At 37.0% G+C, this 20,465-nt stretch overlaps 2 protein-coding genes across 2 annotated transcripts in view; one reads left to right on the plus strand and one right to left on the minus strand.

Annotated features, from left to right (window-relative positions):
• Window positions 1–3,084, plus strand: part of LOC109471319 — a 7,092-nt gene extending 4,008 nt beyond the window's left edge. Inside the window, exon 2 of the mRNA XM_019770609.1 lies at window positions 3,066–3,084. Coding sequence (XP_019626168.1) covers window positions 3,066–3,084 — 19 coding nt within the window. The remainder of the gene's footprint in view (window positions 1–3,065) is intronic.
• Window positions 3,085–19,889: 16,805 nt separating this feature from the next.
• Window positions 19,890–20,465, minus strand: part of LOC109471320 (tyrosine-protein phosphatase 10D-like) — a 36,932-nt gene continuing 36,356 nt past the window's right edge. Inside the window, exon 13 of the mRNA XM_019770610.1 lies at window positions 19,890–20,035. Within this exon, the coding sequence (XP_019626169.1) occupies window positions 19,890–20,035 (146 nt within the window). The remainder of the gene's footprint in view (window positions 20,036–20,465) is intronic.

Here is a 20,465-nt window from a genome sequence, read left to right on the forward strand (position 1 = left end):
ATATTGTAAAAAAGGGATCAAACCCAAAATAACACATTTGTTGACTGGAAAAGCTGCGAATTCGGGGGGGGGGGAAAACAAGTCACCAGGAAAAGAAGAAGGAGGTCCCCTACCAGGGAAACAGTACTGGTGACAAAAGCCAAAACACAAAATGCAGCCCATGTACCTAAAGCAAAACACAAAATGCAGCCTCTAATGTACCTATAGCCATAACACAAAATGCAGCCTCTAATGTACCTAAAGCCATAACACAAAATGTAGCCTCTAATGTAACGTTACGTAAAGCCAAAACACAAAATGCAGCCTCCAATGTAACCCCTCCAAGTCCTAAGCCATGGCTCGCCAGTAATGCTCCATGGGAATTAATTGATATCAACAATTGTAGAGGTAGAATTTGCGCAGGGTGTAGGGATTCTTTTTCGAGTAAGTATCCGCCACTGTCAATTCTTTTACGACATTTTGAGCGTGACTTTAAAAGAGGCACAAAAGACATTACACCGTCATTCCCTTCTAACAAAACTTTTACAGTAGACCGTCGGGTAAGTAATGTACAAATTGAACATGTGCGGAATGTCTTGGGTCATCTCATAATATAGGTTGTTTTAGGTTCTGAGTGTGTTTGTTTGTAAGTCGAGCCCCCCCCCCATTCCACTTCTTCCATCTCAAACCTCCGAGTCTCCCTGTAAGCATTCTGTTTCTTGTTCCACAAAAAAGTAAGATGAATATATCTTATTGCTGAATGGTGGGAATTTCAAACTAGGAATCATTTACTCATTTCCAGAATATTAACTGATCTTAGCACAAGTAATGGCATTTTTTTTTACTTCATCAATTTTCTGGTTTTGGTTGTTTTATAACTTACATGTTTTTTTTTTGTGTTTGTATTTTCCACTGGTATATACTGTGTATTGAATTGAATATGCTTTGAATTTCTGAGATCTAATTCAAAACGTTCAAGTGACTTATGTTCTTCAAGATATGTGTCTATTCGAAGTACAATGTGTACCTACATGTAGTACGTATTTCTGTTTTGAAAACTCAGTTCAGCTGCTAACACAGACTTGATTTGTTTGGATACCAACAGGAACAATCTATGGGTACCGTAGACAGTTTACGACCTGTATGTGTGAATGAAAAAATGTGTATTTGTACCTGTAGGGAGAGCACTGTTGTGCTTTAATTTTGTTCCTTATTGCATCTGTAGGTATAGTTTACCAACTGTGTAACGTTATATGTATGAATTCTTACAAAAAGGTGTCTTTGTACCTGTAGAACAAGACCTGTACTGTAGGGAGAGCACTGTTGTGCTTTGATTTTGTTCCTTATTGCATCTGTAGGTATAGTTTACCAACTGTGTACCGTTACAGGTATGTGAATTCTTACAAAAAGGTGTCTTTGTACCTGTAGAACAAGACCTGTACTGTAGGGAGAGCACTGTTGTGCTTTGATTTTGTTCATTATTTTGCAAGGAGTAGTATTTTATGTACTAGTGTAGGTTAAAGGAACTTTTGAGGCAGTGAGTGCCTTGCATTCAAGTTGCAAGTTTATGGGTTGAATGTACTTACCGGTATGTCAGAATCTGTCAGATGCCTGTTTGAGGCAAATATTTTATCATAGTAACGTTATAATCTGTTGAAGTTGGTTAACCTCTTATAGGGCAAGTTCTCAAATGTATTTTGACAAATGTTTTGTGCATTGATGTCTTGAGTTCATTAAAAAGTTATAAAGCAATTTTTACTTCTTTCTTCTTCTTTCATACTGCTAAGCCTCGTAGAACGAGATAATTAGCAGTGCACACATCGGTTAGTTACAACACAAGTGTCCGGTACGAATAAAACGAAGGGAAAGGAAAGACTCTAAGGTAACATGAATGACTGATTTTGCGTGTTCAAAGACAGAACAAGTGAGTCAGTGAGTTAGTAATACATATATTACGCCCTGTTTTTTCTGTTGCTCCCCTTCCCAACCTGTGCTGGACTTAGCTTGAAGTCGAACAGGATTCTCTCAACTGTCCTCTGTTCGACTGTACCAGTGGTTTTCAGGCACATGGTGCCCTGTATCCTATAAGCAAACAGATTGCACTATAACTAAAACATTGTATTATTCGTGTAGGCGACAGAAAATTACAGTAACTTACATGTACTTACAATACCTTGATACAATACAAGATTTTACCTCGCTGTCAGACTCAGTGAAATTATTCAATAATCATTTGCTAATTATCCCCTTATTATGGAAGAGTTTAGAGGCAACATAAGTTGAAGAAACAAATTATTTCTTAATTGCCAATATTCTTTGCTAACGCCCCCCTCCCACAGAAAAATACGTGCCCTCCCCTTTCCTCCAAAGAAAACATGCAAAACAATCACTGTCTTCTTCACCATTCAAACAAACGATATAATTTCGACGTTCTCCATACATACACCGACAGGTATCGAAGGCTAGTCCTTCTTTATCAATCGGCAAATTTCGCAAAAAATCTACACAAAATGCCATGTGCATACATGTGGTGGATATATACAAACCGTAATTTTCTTTTTCATGCCCGCCGACGAACGTAAATTTATCTCAAGTACCTACCTATTCACTATCCTAGCTTCCAACGACGTGCCTCGTCTATTCAGCAGACAGGTCGGGCTCAAATTTTTTTTTATTCACATGACACATCAGAAAATATCGGCAGTCCTTTTGTAAACAAGTATGGCGCGAACAGAAGGATACAATGCATCGCATCCAAACATAAAAGTAAGAAGGAAATAATGACAAGAAAGACTCAAAATCTATAAATGTTTGTAAAGGTAATATAAAACATAATATAATATTTTGAAAACCAAATTCATTCTTTATTGTATTGATTTTGAACGTCTATACACTGACTATATAATCTGCTACGTTGTGATGCTGTTCGGTCAGATGGAGATATGCTAATGAGATATGCGTGGTTGACTGGATTCGTCCCGCAGCGCGCGCGCTGGACACCCTTGTTCACAGATTACGGAAAATAGGGCACGGGGAGGGACCTCAACACATTTCTCAAAGAAGTACTCCTCCCCTTGTCCTTTCAGGTTGCGACTAGCGGCATAGCGGCATATATGTATATATAAGTTATAAAAATATGACGATCTTCCCCAGAAACAAATCTCTGCTTGGAAAGTGGAGCAATTTTGCTAAATGCTAAAATTGTTTTGTTAAATGGAAGTAAATATCCTTCTCAAGGCAAACTCATATTGACATACTAAGTACTCTGCAGTGGAAATATCAGTGGGTAAATAGTTGGTGAAAAAAAAAACATAATTGGGACGCACTTGATGCTGACAAGGAGTAAATTTTATTGGGTGAACTGTGTACTGTTGCATTTCCGGTGCTTTCCGCTAGGGGGCGCAACCGCACGCAGAAAAAGCGAAATGCTTGCTCCGGCGCATGGGATACGCAAAACCCCCATTAGCGGCCTCGGACCGGACCGGGCAGCGGTTTAGGTGGACCGGGCAGGGCAGCTAAGTCCGAATACCCGGTAAACATGTAAGAAAGAGGGTGTCAAAAGTCAAGTTTTAGTCCATGAAAAACTCACATTGGCTGGGGTGTCTGACCTCTAAAGTGTCATTCTAGAGCAAAATTTCCATTTTCTATACGGTGCAACACGTCCGTACTCGAATTAAAACAAACAACATGACCTCTGACCCCTCTTTAACACTTCCAAACCTTACCAAACCACAACATTTCTACAGCCTACGGACACCACAAAAATGGGTGAAAGTTAGATTTTTCAACATAATCAAAAAGGAAAAACCCTCACCTGTATTATCCATCTCCAAAATCCAAACACATGCCAGTAAAATAACACTTTTATACCTACATTTGCCAGCAGTGCTATTACCGGTCTTTGCCCTGCTACCCCCCCCCCCGGGCCCCCCTGAACTTGAGAATTTGCACGTGACAACAACGTTAAACTGTGATTAAACTAGTTCTTAACTAGTCTACGCCTGCGCCATTACCGGTCTTTGCCCTGGAGTGGGAGTTACCTTCTTTTCACGTCGACAAATCGGTACAGATGAGGTTCATAATGACGCAGATTTGCGTTAGTAAGCCCGGTTCTCATTTGGTTACATTGGAGGGCCACTGAATGACCTACTTTAGCGTCTGCTGTCACGTTTTTGTTAGCAAAAAGCCGCTAAAAATTACAAGCACGGCCCGCTTGCTACAGTGGTACACTTACGTGGTTAAATTACGTTCAAGAATGCCGAGAAACTACTTAACTACGTCGTCTAACTACTTAACTAAGCTCGTCTTCGGTGCTAAAACTTACCTTCCTCGGGGCAGGAGGTCATGTGTTTTGTACCCGAAAAAAAAATGATTTCAGAACAGCGAGTGCAAAGACCCACTTTACACTCTCCCCTGTGGAACTGTATATTTGACGAATGTTAGCTGAGGAATCCAGGAATCTAATATATACTCCAGGGATTTTTCTGCGCGATTATTTATATGAGCAAGGGCATTTATTAACATACAACATACAGGATGATCGAGCTAGGGGGGAAGATACAGAAAGAGGGTGCCCTCCCCTTCCGCAGAGCGAGGCCATTGAAAGATTGAAGTTACAAATGGGGCATTCTAAGGCCGCTATCAATAAGGAAATTCTAACTCTTGTGATCACTTGATAATGAAGACATGCCGACAATCAACTCACCTTTTGTTCAGTTAGAAGCGTTTAAAATACTAACTTAATCTACTCTGCATTTGGTGTATTGTTGCATAATTAATAAATCATTAATCAGACTTTTAATGTATGATGCTATTTGCCTGTCTGTCTTGCCAGATTTGTAAAGTATCTACCATTTTAGCTATTACTGTTGTATATGACTCTTTTAACTAGAATAAGTGTAGGGATAGCTGTGTAGAGAACATTCCCTTTACAGACTGTAGGTTAAAAAAGACTGTAGACTGCATGCATGCATAAAGATTGTATGCGCATTTTGTACACTGTTCACATTCACCCTGACACCACCCGTCAGGTGGCACAGATTGCTCCACAAATCCGTACAGCGCAACTTCCAACTTCAAATACTAGTAACCAACTATGTGGAATCCAGTGTAGATTCATCGTTGTACTATTGACCCCGGAGTTGAATTATTGTTTTTACAAGTAGTGACTGACGCATAACTTTCGAGAACTATATCTGTATGTCATACCATAAGAAAATGCCTCCCGAACTCTTCATTCTTTTGCAATAAGTAAGTATTGTAAGAATTTAAAGTTGAAGATTAAAGTTGGGGATTTTCTGAGATGGAATTAGAACACATGGAGCTTTAACTTAAACAGGAAATACATGTATGTGTGTATTCTAAATAGTCAACATATTCTAAGCAGAAGGCCAGTCAAACTGCCAGAGAATTGACAAGAGGACACCAATTATTTAGGACACAGGTGTACAGGTGTTTGCTGTCATGTGGATACAAGGTACTGTAACTGAATATTGAAATTACATTCTTCAAATTCTTCAGGGAGTATATCTGACCAATTTTCTTGCAGTATTATTAAAGATTGTTGTTTAATCTTTAATCGTAATCATATAATAAAAGGTAACATTTGTTTCCGTTCTTTACATGTGTCATTCTTCTTGTAAGTACTTCCCTTCTTACTGTGTACTAGAAAAAATATACTTATATCAAAATGTTATCCTGATGTTCTTTTTCAGAACACAACACGCCGACGCTTCTGTTACCTAGGAATTCAGATTTTATATTATCCTTGTTGTCTTGCATCAAAAAAACTAATCCTGTTCATCGATTTTTTTGTAGAATCTGTAAATACCTAATTATGTTGGGCAGAGGTCAGGTTTAGACAATATATTAGATCTGCAGGTTACATGATTATGTCTAAAACATATCTCGTAAATATATCTTTTGGCAGAGACAGAAATATTCATGAATTGTATAAGGACAGCTTGTGTGTAGGTAGTGTCATCATTATCCAATTTAAGCCTCTAAAATATTTCATGAAGGTAATGTTTTGGCCATTTGCACCTAAAATGTGTATTTGGGGGCTCCTGCTCAATTTCCTTACATTATGACAAAAGGCAAGGTTAGGATATTTTGGATAATAATCTTGTACATAATTATATAGTAAAGTAGCAAAATTAGCTGTGAATTTATAGACAAAATATGATTTCGCACAACTTCTACATTCGTTAGGGATTACCACAGCAAAAAAAGGACGAAAGAAATCAAATGCACAAAAAGTATTTCAGTTTCTTAACATGCAAATGCTTTTAGTAACATCCATATAACAATAAAGTACAAAACTTTACCAATATGTATTTAATGGGCGAGGTATCTGCCTATACAACGTCAATATACTTTCTAGTCATCGAATTCCTGTGTCAAAACTTTTAACCGAGCTTGAATATTTGCATTACTTGATAAGAATTCAACGAAACCAGTGTTGCTCCAGCCCTACCCTACTGTATTTTTTGTGGCAGCGATTCTTTTTATATTCTACATTGTGAAAACTAACAAAAACATAAACAAAGGACAATACATGTGACAATAAACCAGGCATAGATTAGTTGGAAAACTGTTTCATGGTGCAGGTAACATCGCTAATTCTGATCTAATGAATAATTCCTTTATAAAAGAAGGATTAAAAAATGCATTACACTGAAAATATGTTTTGTAGAAAAGGAAAGTCGCTTCAGATTGTTATGACAATGTAATGAAATGAATGCAACGGATAAAGTCGACAACAAATAAATGGACACAAAGTAATATTACTTTATTTAAAAAATACTATCGTTAAATCATTAGTAGCAGCAGCAAAGGCAACATATATAATTTATATTTACTTTCTATAGAAAAAATGTCTACTTTCTATTGTATACACTGATGAAAAGACTAGATGCTACTTTCCGTTAGTGTGTATACCATGAAAAGTAAGAAAAAATATGATCATAATCTACCTGCAAGTTGCCCTATCGTGCGCGTGACCAGACTTGACGGGCCGCGTGTTTAGTTTCCCCGCCGGGTTTGATTTATACGCTGCGGTGAGTTTTGTCCACGCCCGTCCAGTCATTCCTACCTCGTGCATCGGTGTTAGACTACAAGGTTTTACACGGCAGTAGTTTAATAAACACACAACGTGGTGACTTAATCAAAATCATTCCGTGTAAACTTCCTACCGTAAAACTCCTGCCGGGATTCTAGTTTAACTGGACGGGGAGGAAGGTCTGAAGGACCGAAGAATGCCAGCCCAAACGACGATAGACACCGAACCGTCACGTAGAAAAACAGGTATTGTAGGTTGTACACAGCGTGTACAGTTACCCTAAGCTGACCTTTCAGTGCCTATCAGTGTGACGCTTTATGGGGGAAGAATGGTTGAGGGGACATTTCCAAGGTCATGCGATCCTTCTGCTTGCTAAGCCGTAGTGTCTCACCTAGAGGCATTGTTTCGGACATGCTAAAACTGGTGCTTGGAGACTAAGCTATAGAAGAAGAAATCGTTGGCCACAACATTTTGTAGCAGTAAGGACAAGTACTATGTGTGAGCGTTTATCAGTGTAAAGCTCAAAGGTGATCCAGAAAGGGGTGGAGCTTCCAAGGCCATGTAAACACTCCGCTCAGTGTAGCGTGGCGTGTTACCTGCGGTTTTCTATCCAATAATTGCTGTGCTCGATGTGCTGCAGTTTTTACAGCGATCAGTAGGAGGCAGTGCTGTACAGGGCTACATGTACTTGTTCTTTTTCACTAAACTCTGTGTGCCAAATGTGGGGTTAGGTAAACTCTGTTTGTTAAAAATGTCCTGAATAGTAATTTTGAAAATCAAAATTTCCTGCCCGAAAAGTGCCGAAAAACAAATACACATTTACGTAGTAATTATTATGGCACAGCGATTATACTCTGTCACAACTCAAAACGGAAGCGCATCACATTCTAGAAAAGGCTGCAGGCAAGAACAGTTAAGAATGTGATGTATAGCTTTTGGGGTCTGTTCTCCTGTTATGTTTGTTCTCCCGTTGAAACAGACTATCAGGAATAAAAGGTAACATTTGTTTCCGTTCTTTACTTATGTTTTTCTTCTTGTAAGTACTCCCCTGCTTACTTTGTAGTGAGAGGAAATAAATATACTTATATCAAAATATTATCCTAATATTCTTTTTAAAACACAACACGCCGACGCTTCTGTTGCCAAGGAATTCGGATTTTATATTTTCCTTGTTGTCTTGCATCATACAAAACTCATCCTGTTCATCGATTTTTTTGTAGAATCTGTAAATACCTAATTATGTTGGGCAGTTTTCAAACCCTAAAGATGATAACTCCAAAACATGAACCACTAGAGATTATTTGAAGGTAGGCAACAGCAAGGGTTGCCCACCTAGTTAAGGACAATTATTAAGAACGACTAGAGACGGACGTATGGACACAGAAAAAGACCAACAAAATTGCCCGGCCTGATTAGTCAGCTGATACTGTCTTTCTGATGTTACCCCCCCCCCACCCTACCTAATGCAGAATAACATCAGCCCCTGACCCTTGCTCTTCAGCTCATCTATAATCATTATCTCAGCGATAACTGTACAGCCTCGGGCTGTCTGGAGAGTTGTCTGTACTCAATATTCTCCAAGCAGATGTTAGCCTAACCTGTATGTATTGCATGTACCATAAGTAACAGCTTTTCTTATTGACTAGTTGCACGCCAGAGCTACATGTTACAAGTGGAGACCGAACCTAGATCTGGTGACGAAAATTTTATAAGTTCTTTGTTACGTGTTGGAGATTCTGAACATTTTTATAAAATACATGAATAAGATTAGAACTTGGTAATGGTGCAAAATATTCACAAAACTTATGTTACCGCAGAATGGTTCAGTCTTTTTTTGCATTTCAATGCTTTCAGCCTGTAAAATTCACAAAACGACCATAGATGTCCGTTTTGTAAGCATTGCAAAATCCAAACACACGTAGATCAAGATGTTGCATTTTGCATTTTTTTGGGGGGTGGGGGGGCACATAAATGGCCAATGTTCATATTTACTCCTCCTTCTTAAGAATGGGAATAATGCTGTTTTTACTTGGGTTTTTTAATGTTTTAAAGCCAAATCATCCTGGAGTGGCCGAAAAAAGAGGTCAGGGTGAAATAAATCAATATTTGAGGTTTCATGATTGAAGTCCTAACATAAACACATTGCTTTTGGGACAGACAAAATAAATTATATTGTGGTAAATTTAGTGTAGGTAGTGTCATCCTCTCCCAATTAAAGCCTCTAAAATGCTTTTATGAAGGTACTGTTCCGGCCATTTGCAAATCAAAATGAATTTTTGGGATGTTCCTGCTCAATTCCCTTACATTATGAGAAAAGACAAAGTCTAAATGAGTTTTAATTATAAATCTTAAACTAAAACCAATTTTACAGTTTTTTGGTGGTCACGAAATGCAATAAATGTTGAAGTTATTACTGAAACATGCAATTTTAATTAAAAGCTTAAAAGCGTCCTGGCTGCAAAACAACTAATTATGTTGGACAGTTGTCAAATCGCAGATTGTCTAGGAAGGTGAATTTGGGTCTGCCTCATTATTCTTACATATTCCCGAACATTGAAGGAATTGAAACGATTAGCACATGTAGTAGTGCACCTTCAAACCCTATGGGAGAATAGCTCCCAAAACATGAAAAACTAGAGAGTTATTTATTGGTTCGGCTTACAACAGCCATGGTTGCCCACCTAGCCAAGGAAAATTATTAACAATCACTAGAGATGGACGAACAGACACAGAAAAGACCGCGAAAGACCAACAAATGATCAGGCCTAATTAGTCAGCTCTAATAGTAAATGATATTGTTTTTACTGAAGTCACCCCCACCCCCATCTAACTAGTATGCAGAATAACATCAGTCTCTGACCCTTGCACTTCAGCTCACCTATAATCATTATCTCAGCGATAACTGTACAGCCTCGGGCTGTCTGGAGAGTTGTCTGTACTCAATATTCTCCAAGCAGATGTTAGCTTCACCTGTGTTTTTTGTATGTACCATAAATCACCGCTTTCCTTATTGACTTGTTGCACGCCAGAGCTACATGTTACAAGTGGAGGCCCTACCTAGAACGCACAAGTACAAAATCTATAGATAACATGAGTTCTTTTGGTACACTTGGATATTGTAAACATTTCTATATAGACGGCATAAATGAGTTTGGAACTGGCTAATGTTGCAAATTTTACGGGAGCATAAAAGGCCAATATTTACATTTTACTCGTCCATCTTTGTATTTTGTGCATTTTCAAAATGGGTCACGTTTTTTTGTTAATTTTTTTTTGTTCATGAAAAAGGCAAACCATGCAGTGGCCGAGGGAAGAGGTCAGGTTTAGACAATATACTCATATTGCAGGTTGCATGATTGAATTCCTAACATCATCATAAAGTTTTTTGGAACAAACAGAACGATTCATGGAATGTACGGGGCTAGCTTATGTGTAGGTGGTGTTATCACTGTCTTTTTTGAAGCCTCTTAAATCTTTTAATTAAGGTAATGCTTTTGTCATTTGCACCTCAAAATGTGTACTTAGGAGGTCCTGTTCAATTTCCTCACATCATGACGGAAGACAAGGTTTAGAATATTTTGGATAATAACCCTCTGTATGTTTATGATGTAAAGTAAATTTTACCTTTCATAGCAAAAGAATAATTTGTACAAGTTCCACATTCGTGTGGACCACCACAGCAAAATTAAAATGACGGAAGAAAGAAATGCACGAAGAAAGAATTTCAGTTTCTAAAAATACAAAAGATTCACATACATTAGCGGCCTATCAGCCAGGCTCTATGTCATCACATACAACTCTCCAGTTCTCTCTATCTAACATTACATTTCCTAAGTATTTGAGATCTATGCCAGTGTCTCTAGTCAAGGTATCGGTAAAAGTTAGACTTCTACAGTGTACTCGACCTCTTGACTCCCAGAGAAAGACAGAAGTAACGATTTCCTGCTAAGCACTATAACTATGTCCTGCAAAGTTTACCCTGCGGTGGGTGGGTTTTTGAAGACTCCCACATATTGTTTGAATAGTAGCATGTTCTGTCCCATCTAATCTGTGTTGGAGTTGACATGTAAGTGTCCATGTCTCCGCACCATAGAGTAAAATTGGCTCTAGGAGGGTAGAAAGACTTGAAACTTCAATTTGTTAGGAATTTTTGATTTCCAAATTTTATCCAATTTATTATCCGAATTATTATTTGGCTTGCTTCCCAAGCCAAAGCCTTTCTAGTTAAAAAAGCTTTTTGGACTCTTTAATGTAAGATCCTAAATATTTAAAATTTTTAACTCTTTGAGAAAGTGCCCCATTCTTAATCAATTCTGCAACTATTGCAAGATCTTCAGCAAGGTCTAAATCAGTTAAGAATTAGTCAGGATATCTTCGGCCCCTTCGTGGGTTGATTTTAGTTCCTTTGTTTTCATGTCTATCAAGGGAAAGTCTTAACACATGATCAAGCACAATAATAAATAGATAAGGAGCTAAAGTATCTCCTTCGAGATCTTACGTGGCTATCTTAAATGCACTTGTCTCACCGTCAGGGGTTAACACAAAAGCTTTTTGTAATAAAGCTTTTAGAAATAAGGTACAAAACTTTACCAATATGTATTCAATGGGCGAGATATCTTTCTATACATTGTCTATAAAATGTCTAGTCAACAGATTCCTGTGTTAATACATTTTAATCGTGTTTGATTTTTTTTAACAATAATGAAATAAATGAAACGTATAAAATCAACTACGAATACATGGAGACAAACTAATATTACTCAATCAAAAAAGTCAACTATAATAAAATCAATACTAGCATCAATATGTATTTATACTTCCTATGCTTGACCGGACTTGGCGGGGCTGCGTGTGTTGTCGTCCCGCCGGGTTTGATTTATACGCTGCGGTGACTTTTGTCCACGGCTGTTCGGTCATTTCTACCTCGTACATCGGTGTTAGACTGTAAGGTTTTGCACGTCGGTAGTTTAATAAATCCACAACGTGGTGATTTAATCAAACTCATTCCGTGTAAAATCCCTGCCGTAAAACTCCTGCCGGGAGTCTAGTTGAACTAGACGGAGAACACGATATAAAGGCTCGAAGAATGACAGCCCAAAACACCATAGACACCAACCAAACAGTCACGTAGAAAAACAGGTATTTTAGGTTGTAGCTTCGTGGGTAAGAACCATAACAGCCACGACTCCAGGCGGAATGTGTGAAAACCGCAGCGCGTACAGGTGAGCTTCTACGTCAAGTACATTAAAGTCCAATATACCACGGTATGACTTTACTATCCAAGACCATATCAATTTATAGATCCCGTGATGACTATACGGTGAACATCACAGCAATGTTATCTACTGTTAACCTTTGAGCTCGAAGGGTAACCTTCTTTGTTGAAGTATTTCATATACCTATGTAAAACACAGTACACAGAAATCTCACCATTTCACCTCCTAGATCCCAGAATTTTCGTTGATACATTACTTCTAAAAGTTTCATTGATAATATCATTTAGAGGATCAAGGTACTCCAATCACAAAAAGATAAGGACTACCAAAATAATTTTTTTCTCATTGTCTCCCTATGTTTATAAAAACTTGTATGAAATAGCCTGGTGCTGCGAAGTCAGTTGAGAATAAACCATTTGATTGATTGATTGATTGATTGATTTATTGATTTATTGATTGATTGATTGATTGATTGATTGATTAAATTAGAAAGCAAAATATATCACAGCTTATCAAGTGTCAAAACAGTTTTTAAAAAATACCGGTGTTACACTTGTGACACTAAAGAAAGACGAATAATAAACACATGGTCCTGCTTGAATATTCAACAATTATTTGACAACCTTCAAAAACATGCCCTTTATCTGCGTTACGCCAACAGTTCACTACCATATGCTATTAATTTCTTAAGTAATGCATGAAAGCATAAAATATTGTTATTTAGGTTAGGATATTGTATTTTACGATGTATTGCGGCGCTTTTTACCAAGTATAAAGAGGTATGAATTGCGTTCTAATTATAAATATTCAGCTAAACGAATTTTAGTTATTATGGTGGGTACAAATGCAATTGGTGTAAATGCTTGTGATAAAACAGAATCCGAGCTGCCAAAATTTTCAAATCAATAAACCAGTCATCATATATTAAGCCTTTGCTGAAACTGCAGTTCCAATTTACAGGGCGTTTCCTGTCCCCAAGCTGACCTGGCAGGGTCTATCAGTGTGACGCTTTATGGGGGAGAATGGTTGAGAGGACATTTTGAAGGTCAAGCGATCCTTCTGCTTGGTTAGCTGTAGTGTCTCACCGAGGGACATTAGGTATGCTAAAGCTGGAGGTTGGAGACTAAGCTATGGAAGATTAGCATTTTTAAAGAAATCATTGGTAACACCATGTTGTAACAGTAAGGACGAGTATCATGTGCGAGAGTCTATCAGTGTAAAACTTGAAAGGTAATCCTGAAAGGGGTGGAGTTTTCAAGGCCATGTAAACACTCCGCTCAGTGCAGCGTGACGTGTTGCCTGCGGTATTCTATTCATTAGCTGTTGTGCTCGAAGTGCTGCTGTTTTCAGAAAAATCAGTAGGGGGCAGTACTGTGCAGGGCTACATGTACTAAGCCCTACACCCACAGCTATCTTTTATCTGTAAACTTAGTTACGTTATATAGATAGCTTTGGTGTAACGTTAAGGAAATTTTAGCATCTACACCCAACGCCATGTAGCATCAAAGCGTCTATGTGTATTGTTATTATATAAAATACTACATATAAAATACAACAATAATATGTAAAGTACACACTGTATTTATGTAATCGAATTCCGAGTACCAGTTTGAACAATCTCCACCCATCCTCACTATGAAACAAATCATCCCTTACCTTTGCTAACATAGTAGTTCTATTCAAAATACAGTTCATTGGTAAATAAGAAGTTTGAGTTCGAAAAATGCATCATATATGTTCTGTGTAGATACGATTAGTATATTATCTCTTTGGCAAAAAAAAATTTAAAAAATAGTTTTTTCTCTACTTGGTACATTATCTTCAAAGCTTAAACGATGCAATGTTAATTACTTTTGAAATCTATATTTACAAGCATTGGCTAGCACTATGCTGTGTACTCTACATGTTCCAAAAAAATAGGACAAAAATGGCTAAAAACTAGCGCAGCAAACGATTAGGCCAAAAGGTCCTGGATCCAATGTAACCCAGTGTAATCTGTTTTAGGATAGTGTAGCTAACTATCAAGTTATGTCAGTCAATGAAGTTGTCATCAACCTAGTAAAGCAATAATATATGTGCATGCTCGAAAACATTTGCTGATAGTAAATAGGAGCCGAATGATATGAATTTAAAAACATTCTGCCTCATGATATACAGGACTTTCTACTCTTCTTAAAGTTAGGGCAGAGGTAGTGTTTGATCGTGGTGTTTTCTTGAGCCTAAGACATTGCAGGTTGAACTTTTTAATTTACATATCTGAGCATATTAGCATGCCAGTTGACTCTGGCTTTCTACACACACATTATAGTTTTACCGGTCTTCTGCTTCTGTACAGTGTTGGGGAGAAGATACAGTGTAAAACTTGTCAAGTATTCTGGCATACGTCGGTGAAGGTATAAAATCAGAAACTCAAACAACTGGTTATGATTGTGGAAACGGTCAGACGTTTCAAATAGCATTTACTACCTCTCTTTAGTGACACTAGAGACTTTTCAGAAAGGCAGGTTTAGAAAGGCAGGTTTATAAGCACGAACTATTGATCGAAATAAATGAAGATAATTTTTAAAGTCAAAAATGAAATAAAGTTCAACAAGTCAAGAACATGTGAACATTTGAATATTCAAATTCATTTTAATATATTCTTTAACATTTTGAAAATGACTGTACAAATATCTCTTTCTTTTAAATAGACTTTAAGTACATATGTAAGTATTTGATTTTTCGAAATATTTAGAACTAGCTTGCTAACGTTTGGCCACAACATCTGTTATGTAGTAGTACCGGTAGTATGTCTATCTGAATTGTAACTGACACTGTTAACTGTTAACTGTTCCGAATTGTTTATGTTATTGTTGTGAGGGCTAGCCCTTTATAATAGCCTCCGGCTAGTTGGGCAGTCCTGGCTGCATACATATGTGTTATCAGCCTAATAAATCAAATCAAATCAAATCAACTATTTCAAAATAAGATCCAAAGGATAAATGCGGGGTATTGCCCCAACAAAAGTCGGTGCTAATCTGACTCTAGTGTGTGCTTCTGTGCAAGCCATCCATGCATGTGCCCCAAGCAGACTACTCTGTATTTCACAGGGATATGTTAATTACTTTTTTTCAAGCCAACTGGCCTATTTACAAAATATTTTCAAATAATCGTAATTAATGGTTAAAATTAACTAATTACAAATAATTATTACAAATCAATTAATTATAAATTAATAATTACAAATTAATCAATAACAAATTAATAATTATAAAATTAACTGATTATTTACACTTGTAATTAATTGTTATTAAATCTTAATGCTGTTACAAATATTTAGAACTTTTGGAAATGTCATATTCCACATTAATATTTCAAAACTTTTACAAAACCGGCCATTACTTAGAATGTCTAAAGATATTAACAATATTTTTTAACTATGAAACATCTTGAACAAAGAATTGAAAACATTTATAAAAAAAATGACAATAACAACCCTCTCAGCTCGGTGACGCGAAACTGATTCCATAGTTTTGAATGTAGTGTGATATTTTCATCCGTGTTCCTTTTTCTCATTCTTATGTCATTAATTTAAATGGATTCAACTATAGCAAAATAGCCTGAATTTTAATTAAGTGATTTTTTGTCCATTTTAAACAATTAATTGTAATTAATTGTTATTAAATGTATATGATATAGAACTTTGTATGGGAGGTCCCTCTTATATATACCAAAATATACCTATTAGCATTTTTTGGGATATACCCTTTGAGACTGTATATAAATATCACAGTATGGAACTTTATATTGCATAAATATTGCCCTTTATTTTCTTCCTTTTATGTGTAAAATCATGTTATACTGCAAATAGTTGTTATACGTATTTGTGATTGAATAGAAACCATCACAGGATCTTATAGTCGCTTGTAACTAAAACCCTCGACAAGAAAAGAAAATGGCGAAGTAGGTCGGGAAAACGATTTTGTTGGTGTTTGATCGGGTCGACCACTGTTCATCCTCGCTGGCCGAAAGGTGGTAGGCTTGTGTTCGGGAGTGGGTGAAGGCTAATTGGTAGCAGAATTCGACTCAAATTAAACCCATCCTCGATTGTTTATGTTATGGCTGCTCCCGACGTTCAGCCAATCACTTTAGGTTTGTGTTCGTTGGAAGGTTCTAAAAGTGTGGCAGAGGCTTTAACACAAATGTTACAGATTACGGTGGTAAAGCTTGATGGTGAGCTATTTGGATTGAATTAAAGGCGACATGTTCATATTTGTTACTGATGCATGCATACAGGCATGGGCATGGCAGAAAAGGGTAACATTTTGCACATTAAACAAATACAATACGTGAGGTCAAAGAACCGTGTTTTATTATACCATACTACGTGACATACCAAACAATTGACCCAGCGAGGTGAAAAGGACACCCAATCCTTCAAAAGAACTTTCACATTAAATTAAAATCATGTTGGAAGGGGCATTGACCTTTATAAAAACATACTATTAGGTGAATTTCTAGACATGTCTGTTTTAAATTGTTACAGAAAGTACGTAGTTGAGAGTTGTTCTTGTAGCTTTGTGCAGAAAAATATTACAGCACCATATATTGTATAAAAAAAGCTAGGGTAATCTATTTTAGTCATCTGCGGAGGTTAAAATATATGATTTTGCAAAGAGCCGTTTTATTCATTTCTTAGCAGAAAACAATCCAAAGATCTCACAATCTTAATTAAGTAAAACCCTTGACAAAAAAAATCCAGAAATTTGGCAAAGCAGGTCGGTAAAACGATTGGCTGGTCTTCGGCCTGGTCGACTTCTGTTAATATATGCCGGTTGAATGGTGGAAGACTGGTGTTCGGGAGTAGGGTAAGGTGTGGTTGGTAGTGGAATTCGACTCAAATTTAACTCATTTTTATGAAAGACTGACGTGGCTTAAACCTGGTCAAACTGCTCCTAAACTTCAGCCCACCCTCTTTTTGTGTTTAAGTCTCTGTCACACTTTTTTCAAAACCTTCTTCGAACACCAACGGAAAATTGTACTACCTGAATTAGAAGCATATTTTTGTAACTAAAGAATACAAACAAACGTGGTACACAATGACAACATTTAGTGCATTGGACGAATACAATGGCTAAAATCAAACAAGCGTATCTTATTTGCAATACCACGTGACATACCCAACAATTGACCCATCCAGTCGAAAAGAACACTCAATCCTTCAAAGTGCCTTTACATCAAATTAGAATAAGTCGGCGAGGTCTTCAACCTTTTAAAAGAACATAGATATTTTATAGCATTCAAGACGTATTTGTTTACCTAAGTGTTAAAAATGTGTATTGATTTCAGATACAAATGTAAGGGAACGTTTTTACGCATCATCAAATTTCTATGAGTTGCGTATATATATATAAATCATTTAGTTCATATATTTGGCTTATCACTTGTCGTATTCTTATTGCTGCTGTATCCTAGGCAAAAAATGGCAGGACTAAACGTCAATTTAGTTGCTAGAAATGGGACCTAGCCTGCAATCGAGATGATTTTGCAATAATATTGTGGTTGACTGAAAATTATTCATGGGAAGGTGTGTTTGCGAGGACTCGTTACAAAGACCTGCTGTGTCTATGTGTCACGTCCTATTTGCCTAGATGTTAATATGACAACGGTGATATTATATTGGTGGACACCGGTATAAGACCTGTCATTGTCCTTTAACCTGCTTGCAAACACACCTTTTCATGAATTATTGAGTGACCAACGGTAATGTCACTGTAATATCAGAGCCATCTAGATTGCAGGCTAGGTTCCATTTCTGACTCATCATACGCTGTTGTCTGATTGCATACCAGAATTTTCCTTGATTCTGGGCCCTGTCCTATCTTGCCGCAGACCGAACAGCAATGAGAATACGGCATATAATGAAGTAAAATATAAAGAACGAAGCAACTAATAGAAATTTGCTGTTGCGTACTTCAATTGCCTCGGGTCGATGCCCTCTCCAACTTGATTTTAATTTGATGTGAAATCTCCTTTGCAGGATTGTGTGTTTGCAACGTAGTGTGACATTATAAAATACGCTTCGTTGTTCTTACTCATTGTATTCCTTTAATGCATGAAATGTTACCTTGGTGTGCCACGTCTGTATGTATGCTTCCGTTACAAAAAATACACTTCTTGCCTTGTTAAGTCAAATACTATATCTCTAACTACCACTGATATGCTTAACGTTAGTTTTAAAGGCCCTATACAACAAAAATGTTTTTTTTTTTAATTTAGGCTAATCCCACTACCAACCACACCTTTACCTACTCCCGAACGCCAACCGAAATTCGGCCGGCATAGCTGAACAGTAGACGACCTGGCCGAACACCAGCAAGTTGTGCGTTTGTACTATATACAATAACAATGTCTTGGTGAAATGGCTTCAAATATGTAAAACGGTACAAGAAGTGGAAACAATTCTGAACTCACAGTAATATATTCTAAACCTGTTGTAACAATATAATATGGAGTGCATTTATTGCATAGATGCGGTTATAGGCCACTGCAGAGAATATTGTACATAAAACTACCTAGTCTTCATTTACACTTACATTTTACTTATGGCATAAGTCAATAATATTCAGGCAATAGTGTAGACCTTTTATTATCTGGATATACAATTTACTAAGATCTATACAATTCCGTTTACAGTACTGCATGCTCCTTAAATATTAGCAGAATGATTGCTTTATCTAAAAATATTACCGCTAGACATATGAAGAACATATAACTCATTAAAGTATATTATTAGAAACAATAGAACACATAATTGTATACATTTTTTTTCAGGTCCTTTACCTAATAATGTGCCAGTATAAGGCGACACCAGGTAAATTTTATGGATGACGCCCACGCGCGCATTGATTTTGGCCTGTTCCTAGAAAAAAAAAACACAAGAAATTTCGCTTCATATAACTATGACCAAAGAGTCATGACAGTGCCGCAAATCGTCAGATTGACGTGAAACCCGTAACGCCAAAACAGGACAGGACGACAACTGCTGTTCCACCAGTGAGTTATTGCTGTTTTGATGATGAATAAAAGACTTCTTGCTTGTTAAACTGTGTCACCTCATTCAATTTGTGTCCTAACATTTGTCGTTTCTTAGTATATTTGTAATGTAGGCATCTTGTTTTTTAGGGCCCTTCTTGTTTTTTTTCGCCCTCTCGCATTAGATTTAGGGTCTCCAAAGGACGTCATCCATAGAATTTACTTGGTGTGGCCTAATAGAATGCGTGTTACCTTAAATGCAGTTTTTTTATTACAATATATTTATATTTAATTTAATTTAATTGAGATTGAAATAATTAGGACTACATTCAGGTAACTACATTTAAAGAATTTAAAGGATATTGCCATATAAAATTTATTTAAAAACGTACACAGTAAATAAGGTAAAAAAAGTAAGTTGAATTGCTGCTTAATATTACTATTTCTTTTCAATCTTTTCAATTGCCTGTCGAGTGGTGTTTTTGGACGGCAACATCTGACTGATCTGCATTTTAACTTTAAATTTTAGTCCATACGTCTTAATATTTATTGGTGTCTTTTAATGGGGGGTCTTGTATGGCACCCATTGCCTTGGATATTTCATGTTTCAGAGAAATGTTTCAGGGGCATGTCTTGACAGGGTGAGGTCGTCGGGACATATCCATTTTGCTGTATTGCAAAAGACACCGTGTAATGTCTAAAATTTCATCTAAAGAGTCTTCAACAATGTCTAACTTTGAATTCAGCTTGGCTTCTTTCGCGTCATCTGAAAAATGAGACAAAAAACATTAAGACACAAACAAGATTTGTTTCAGGATACACAGAACATGCTATGTACTAAGCAGGTTAACAAACAGAAAAGCAAAAATTAGCATAAACACCAAGCCTTCCAAAAAATATTTGTCCCATATAACAAAGAGCCTAAATTGTTGACTAAAACTGTCAGGAAGCCACAATGACTTTTAATTCTGTTGGAGTGTTGCATTTTTAGAGGCTGCAAACATGAAAAAGTAAAGAGGGTAGACTACATTTTGATGACGAACTGCACCTCCTAAGAACCCCAAGCACTGCCATTACGTCACTAGAGCAACTTCTGTTGTTTTCTTCTATTTTTTTTGTCGTTTTTTTTAACCCTACCTAGACCGGGCTTTTTTTGACATGGGGGGGCCGGGGGGGGGGCTCTTTTGACCCCCCCC

The sequence above is a fragment of the Branchiostoma belcheri genome, unplaced genomic scaffold (assembly GCF_001625305.1).
Source record: "Branchiostoma belcheri isolate BF01 breed outbred unplaced genomic scaffold, Haploidv18h27 scaffold248, whole genome shotgun sequence".
NCBI lineage: Eukaryota > Metazoa > Chordata > Leptocardii > Amphioxiformes > Branchiostomatidae > Branchiostoma > Branchiostoma belcheri.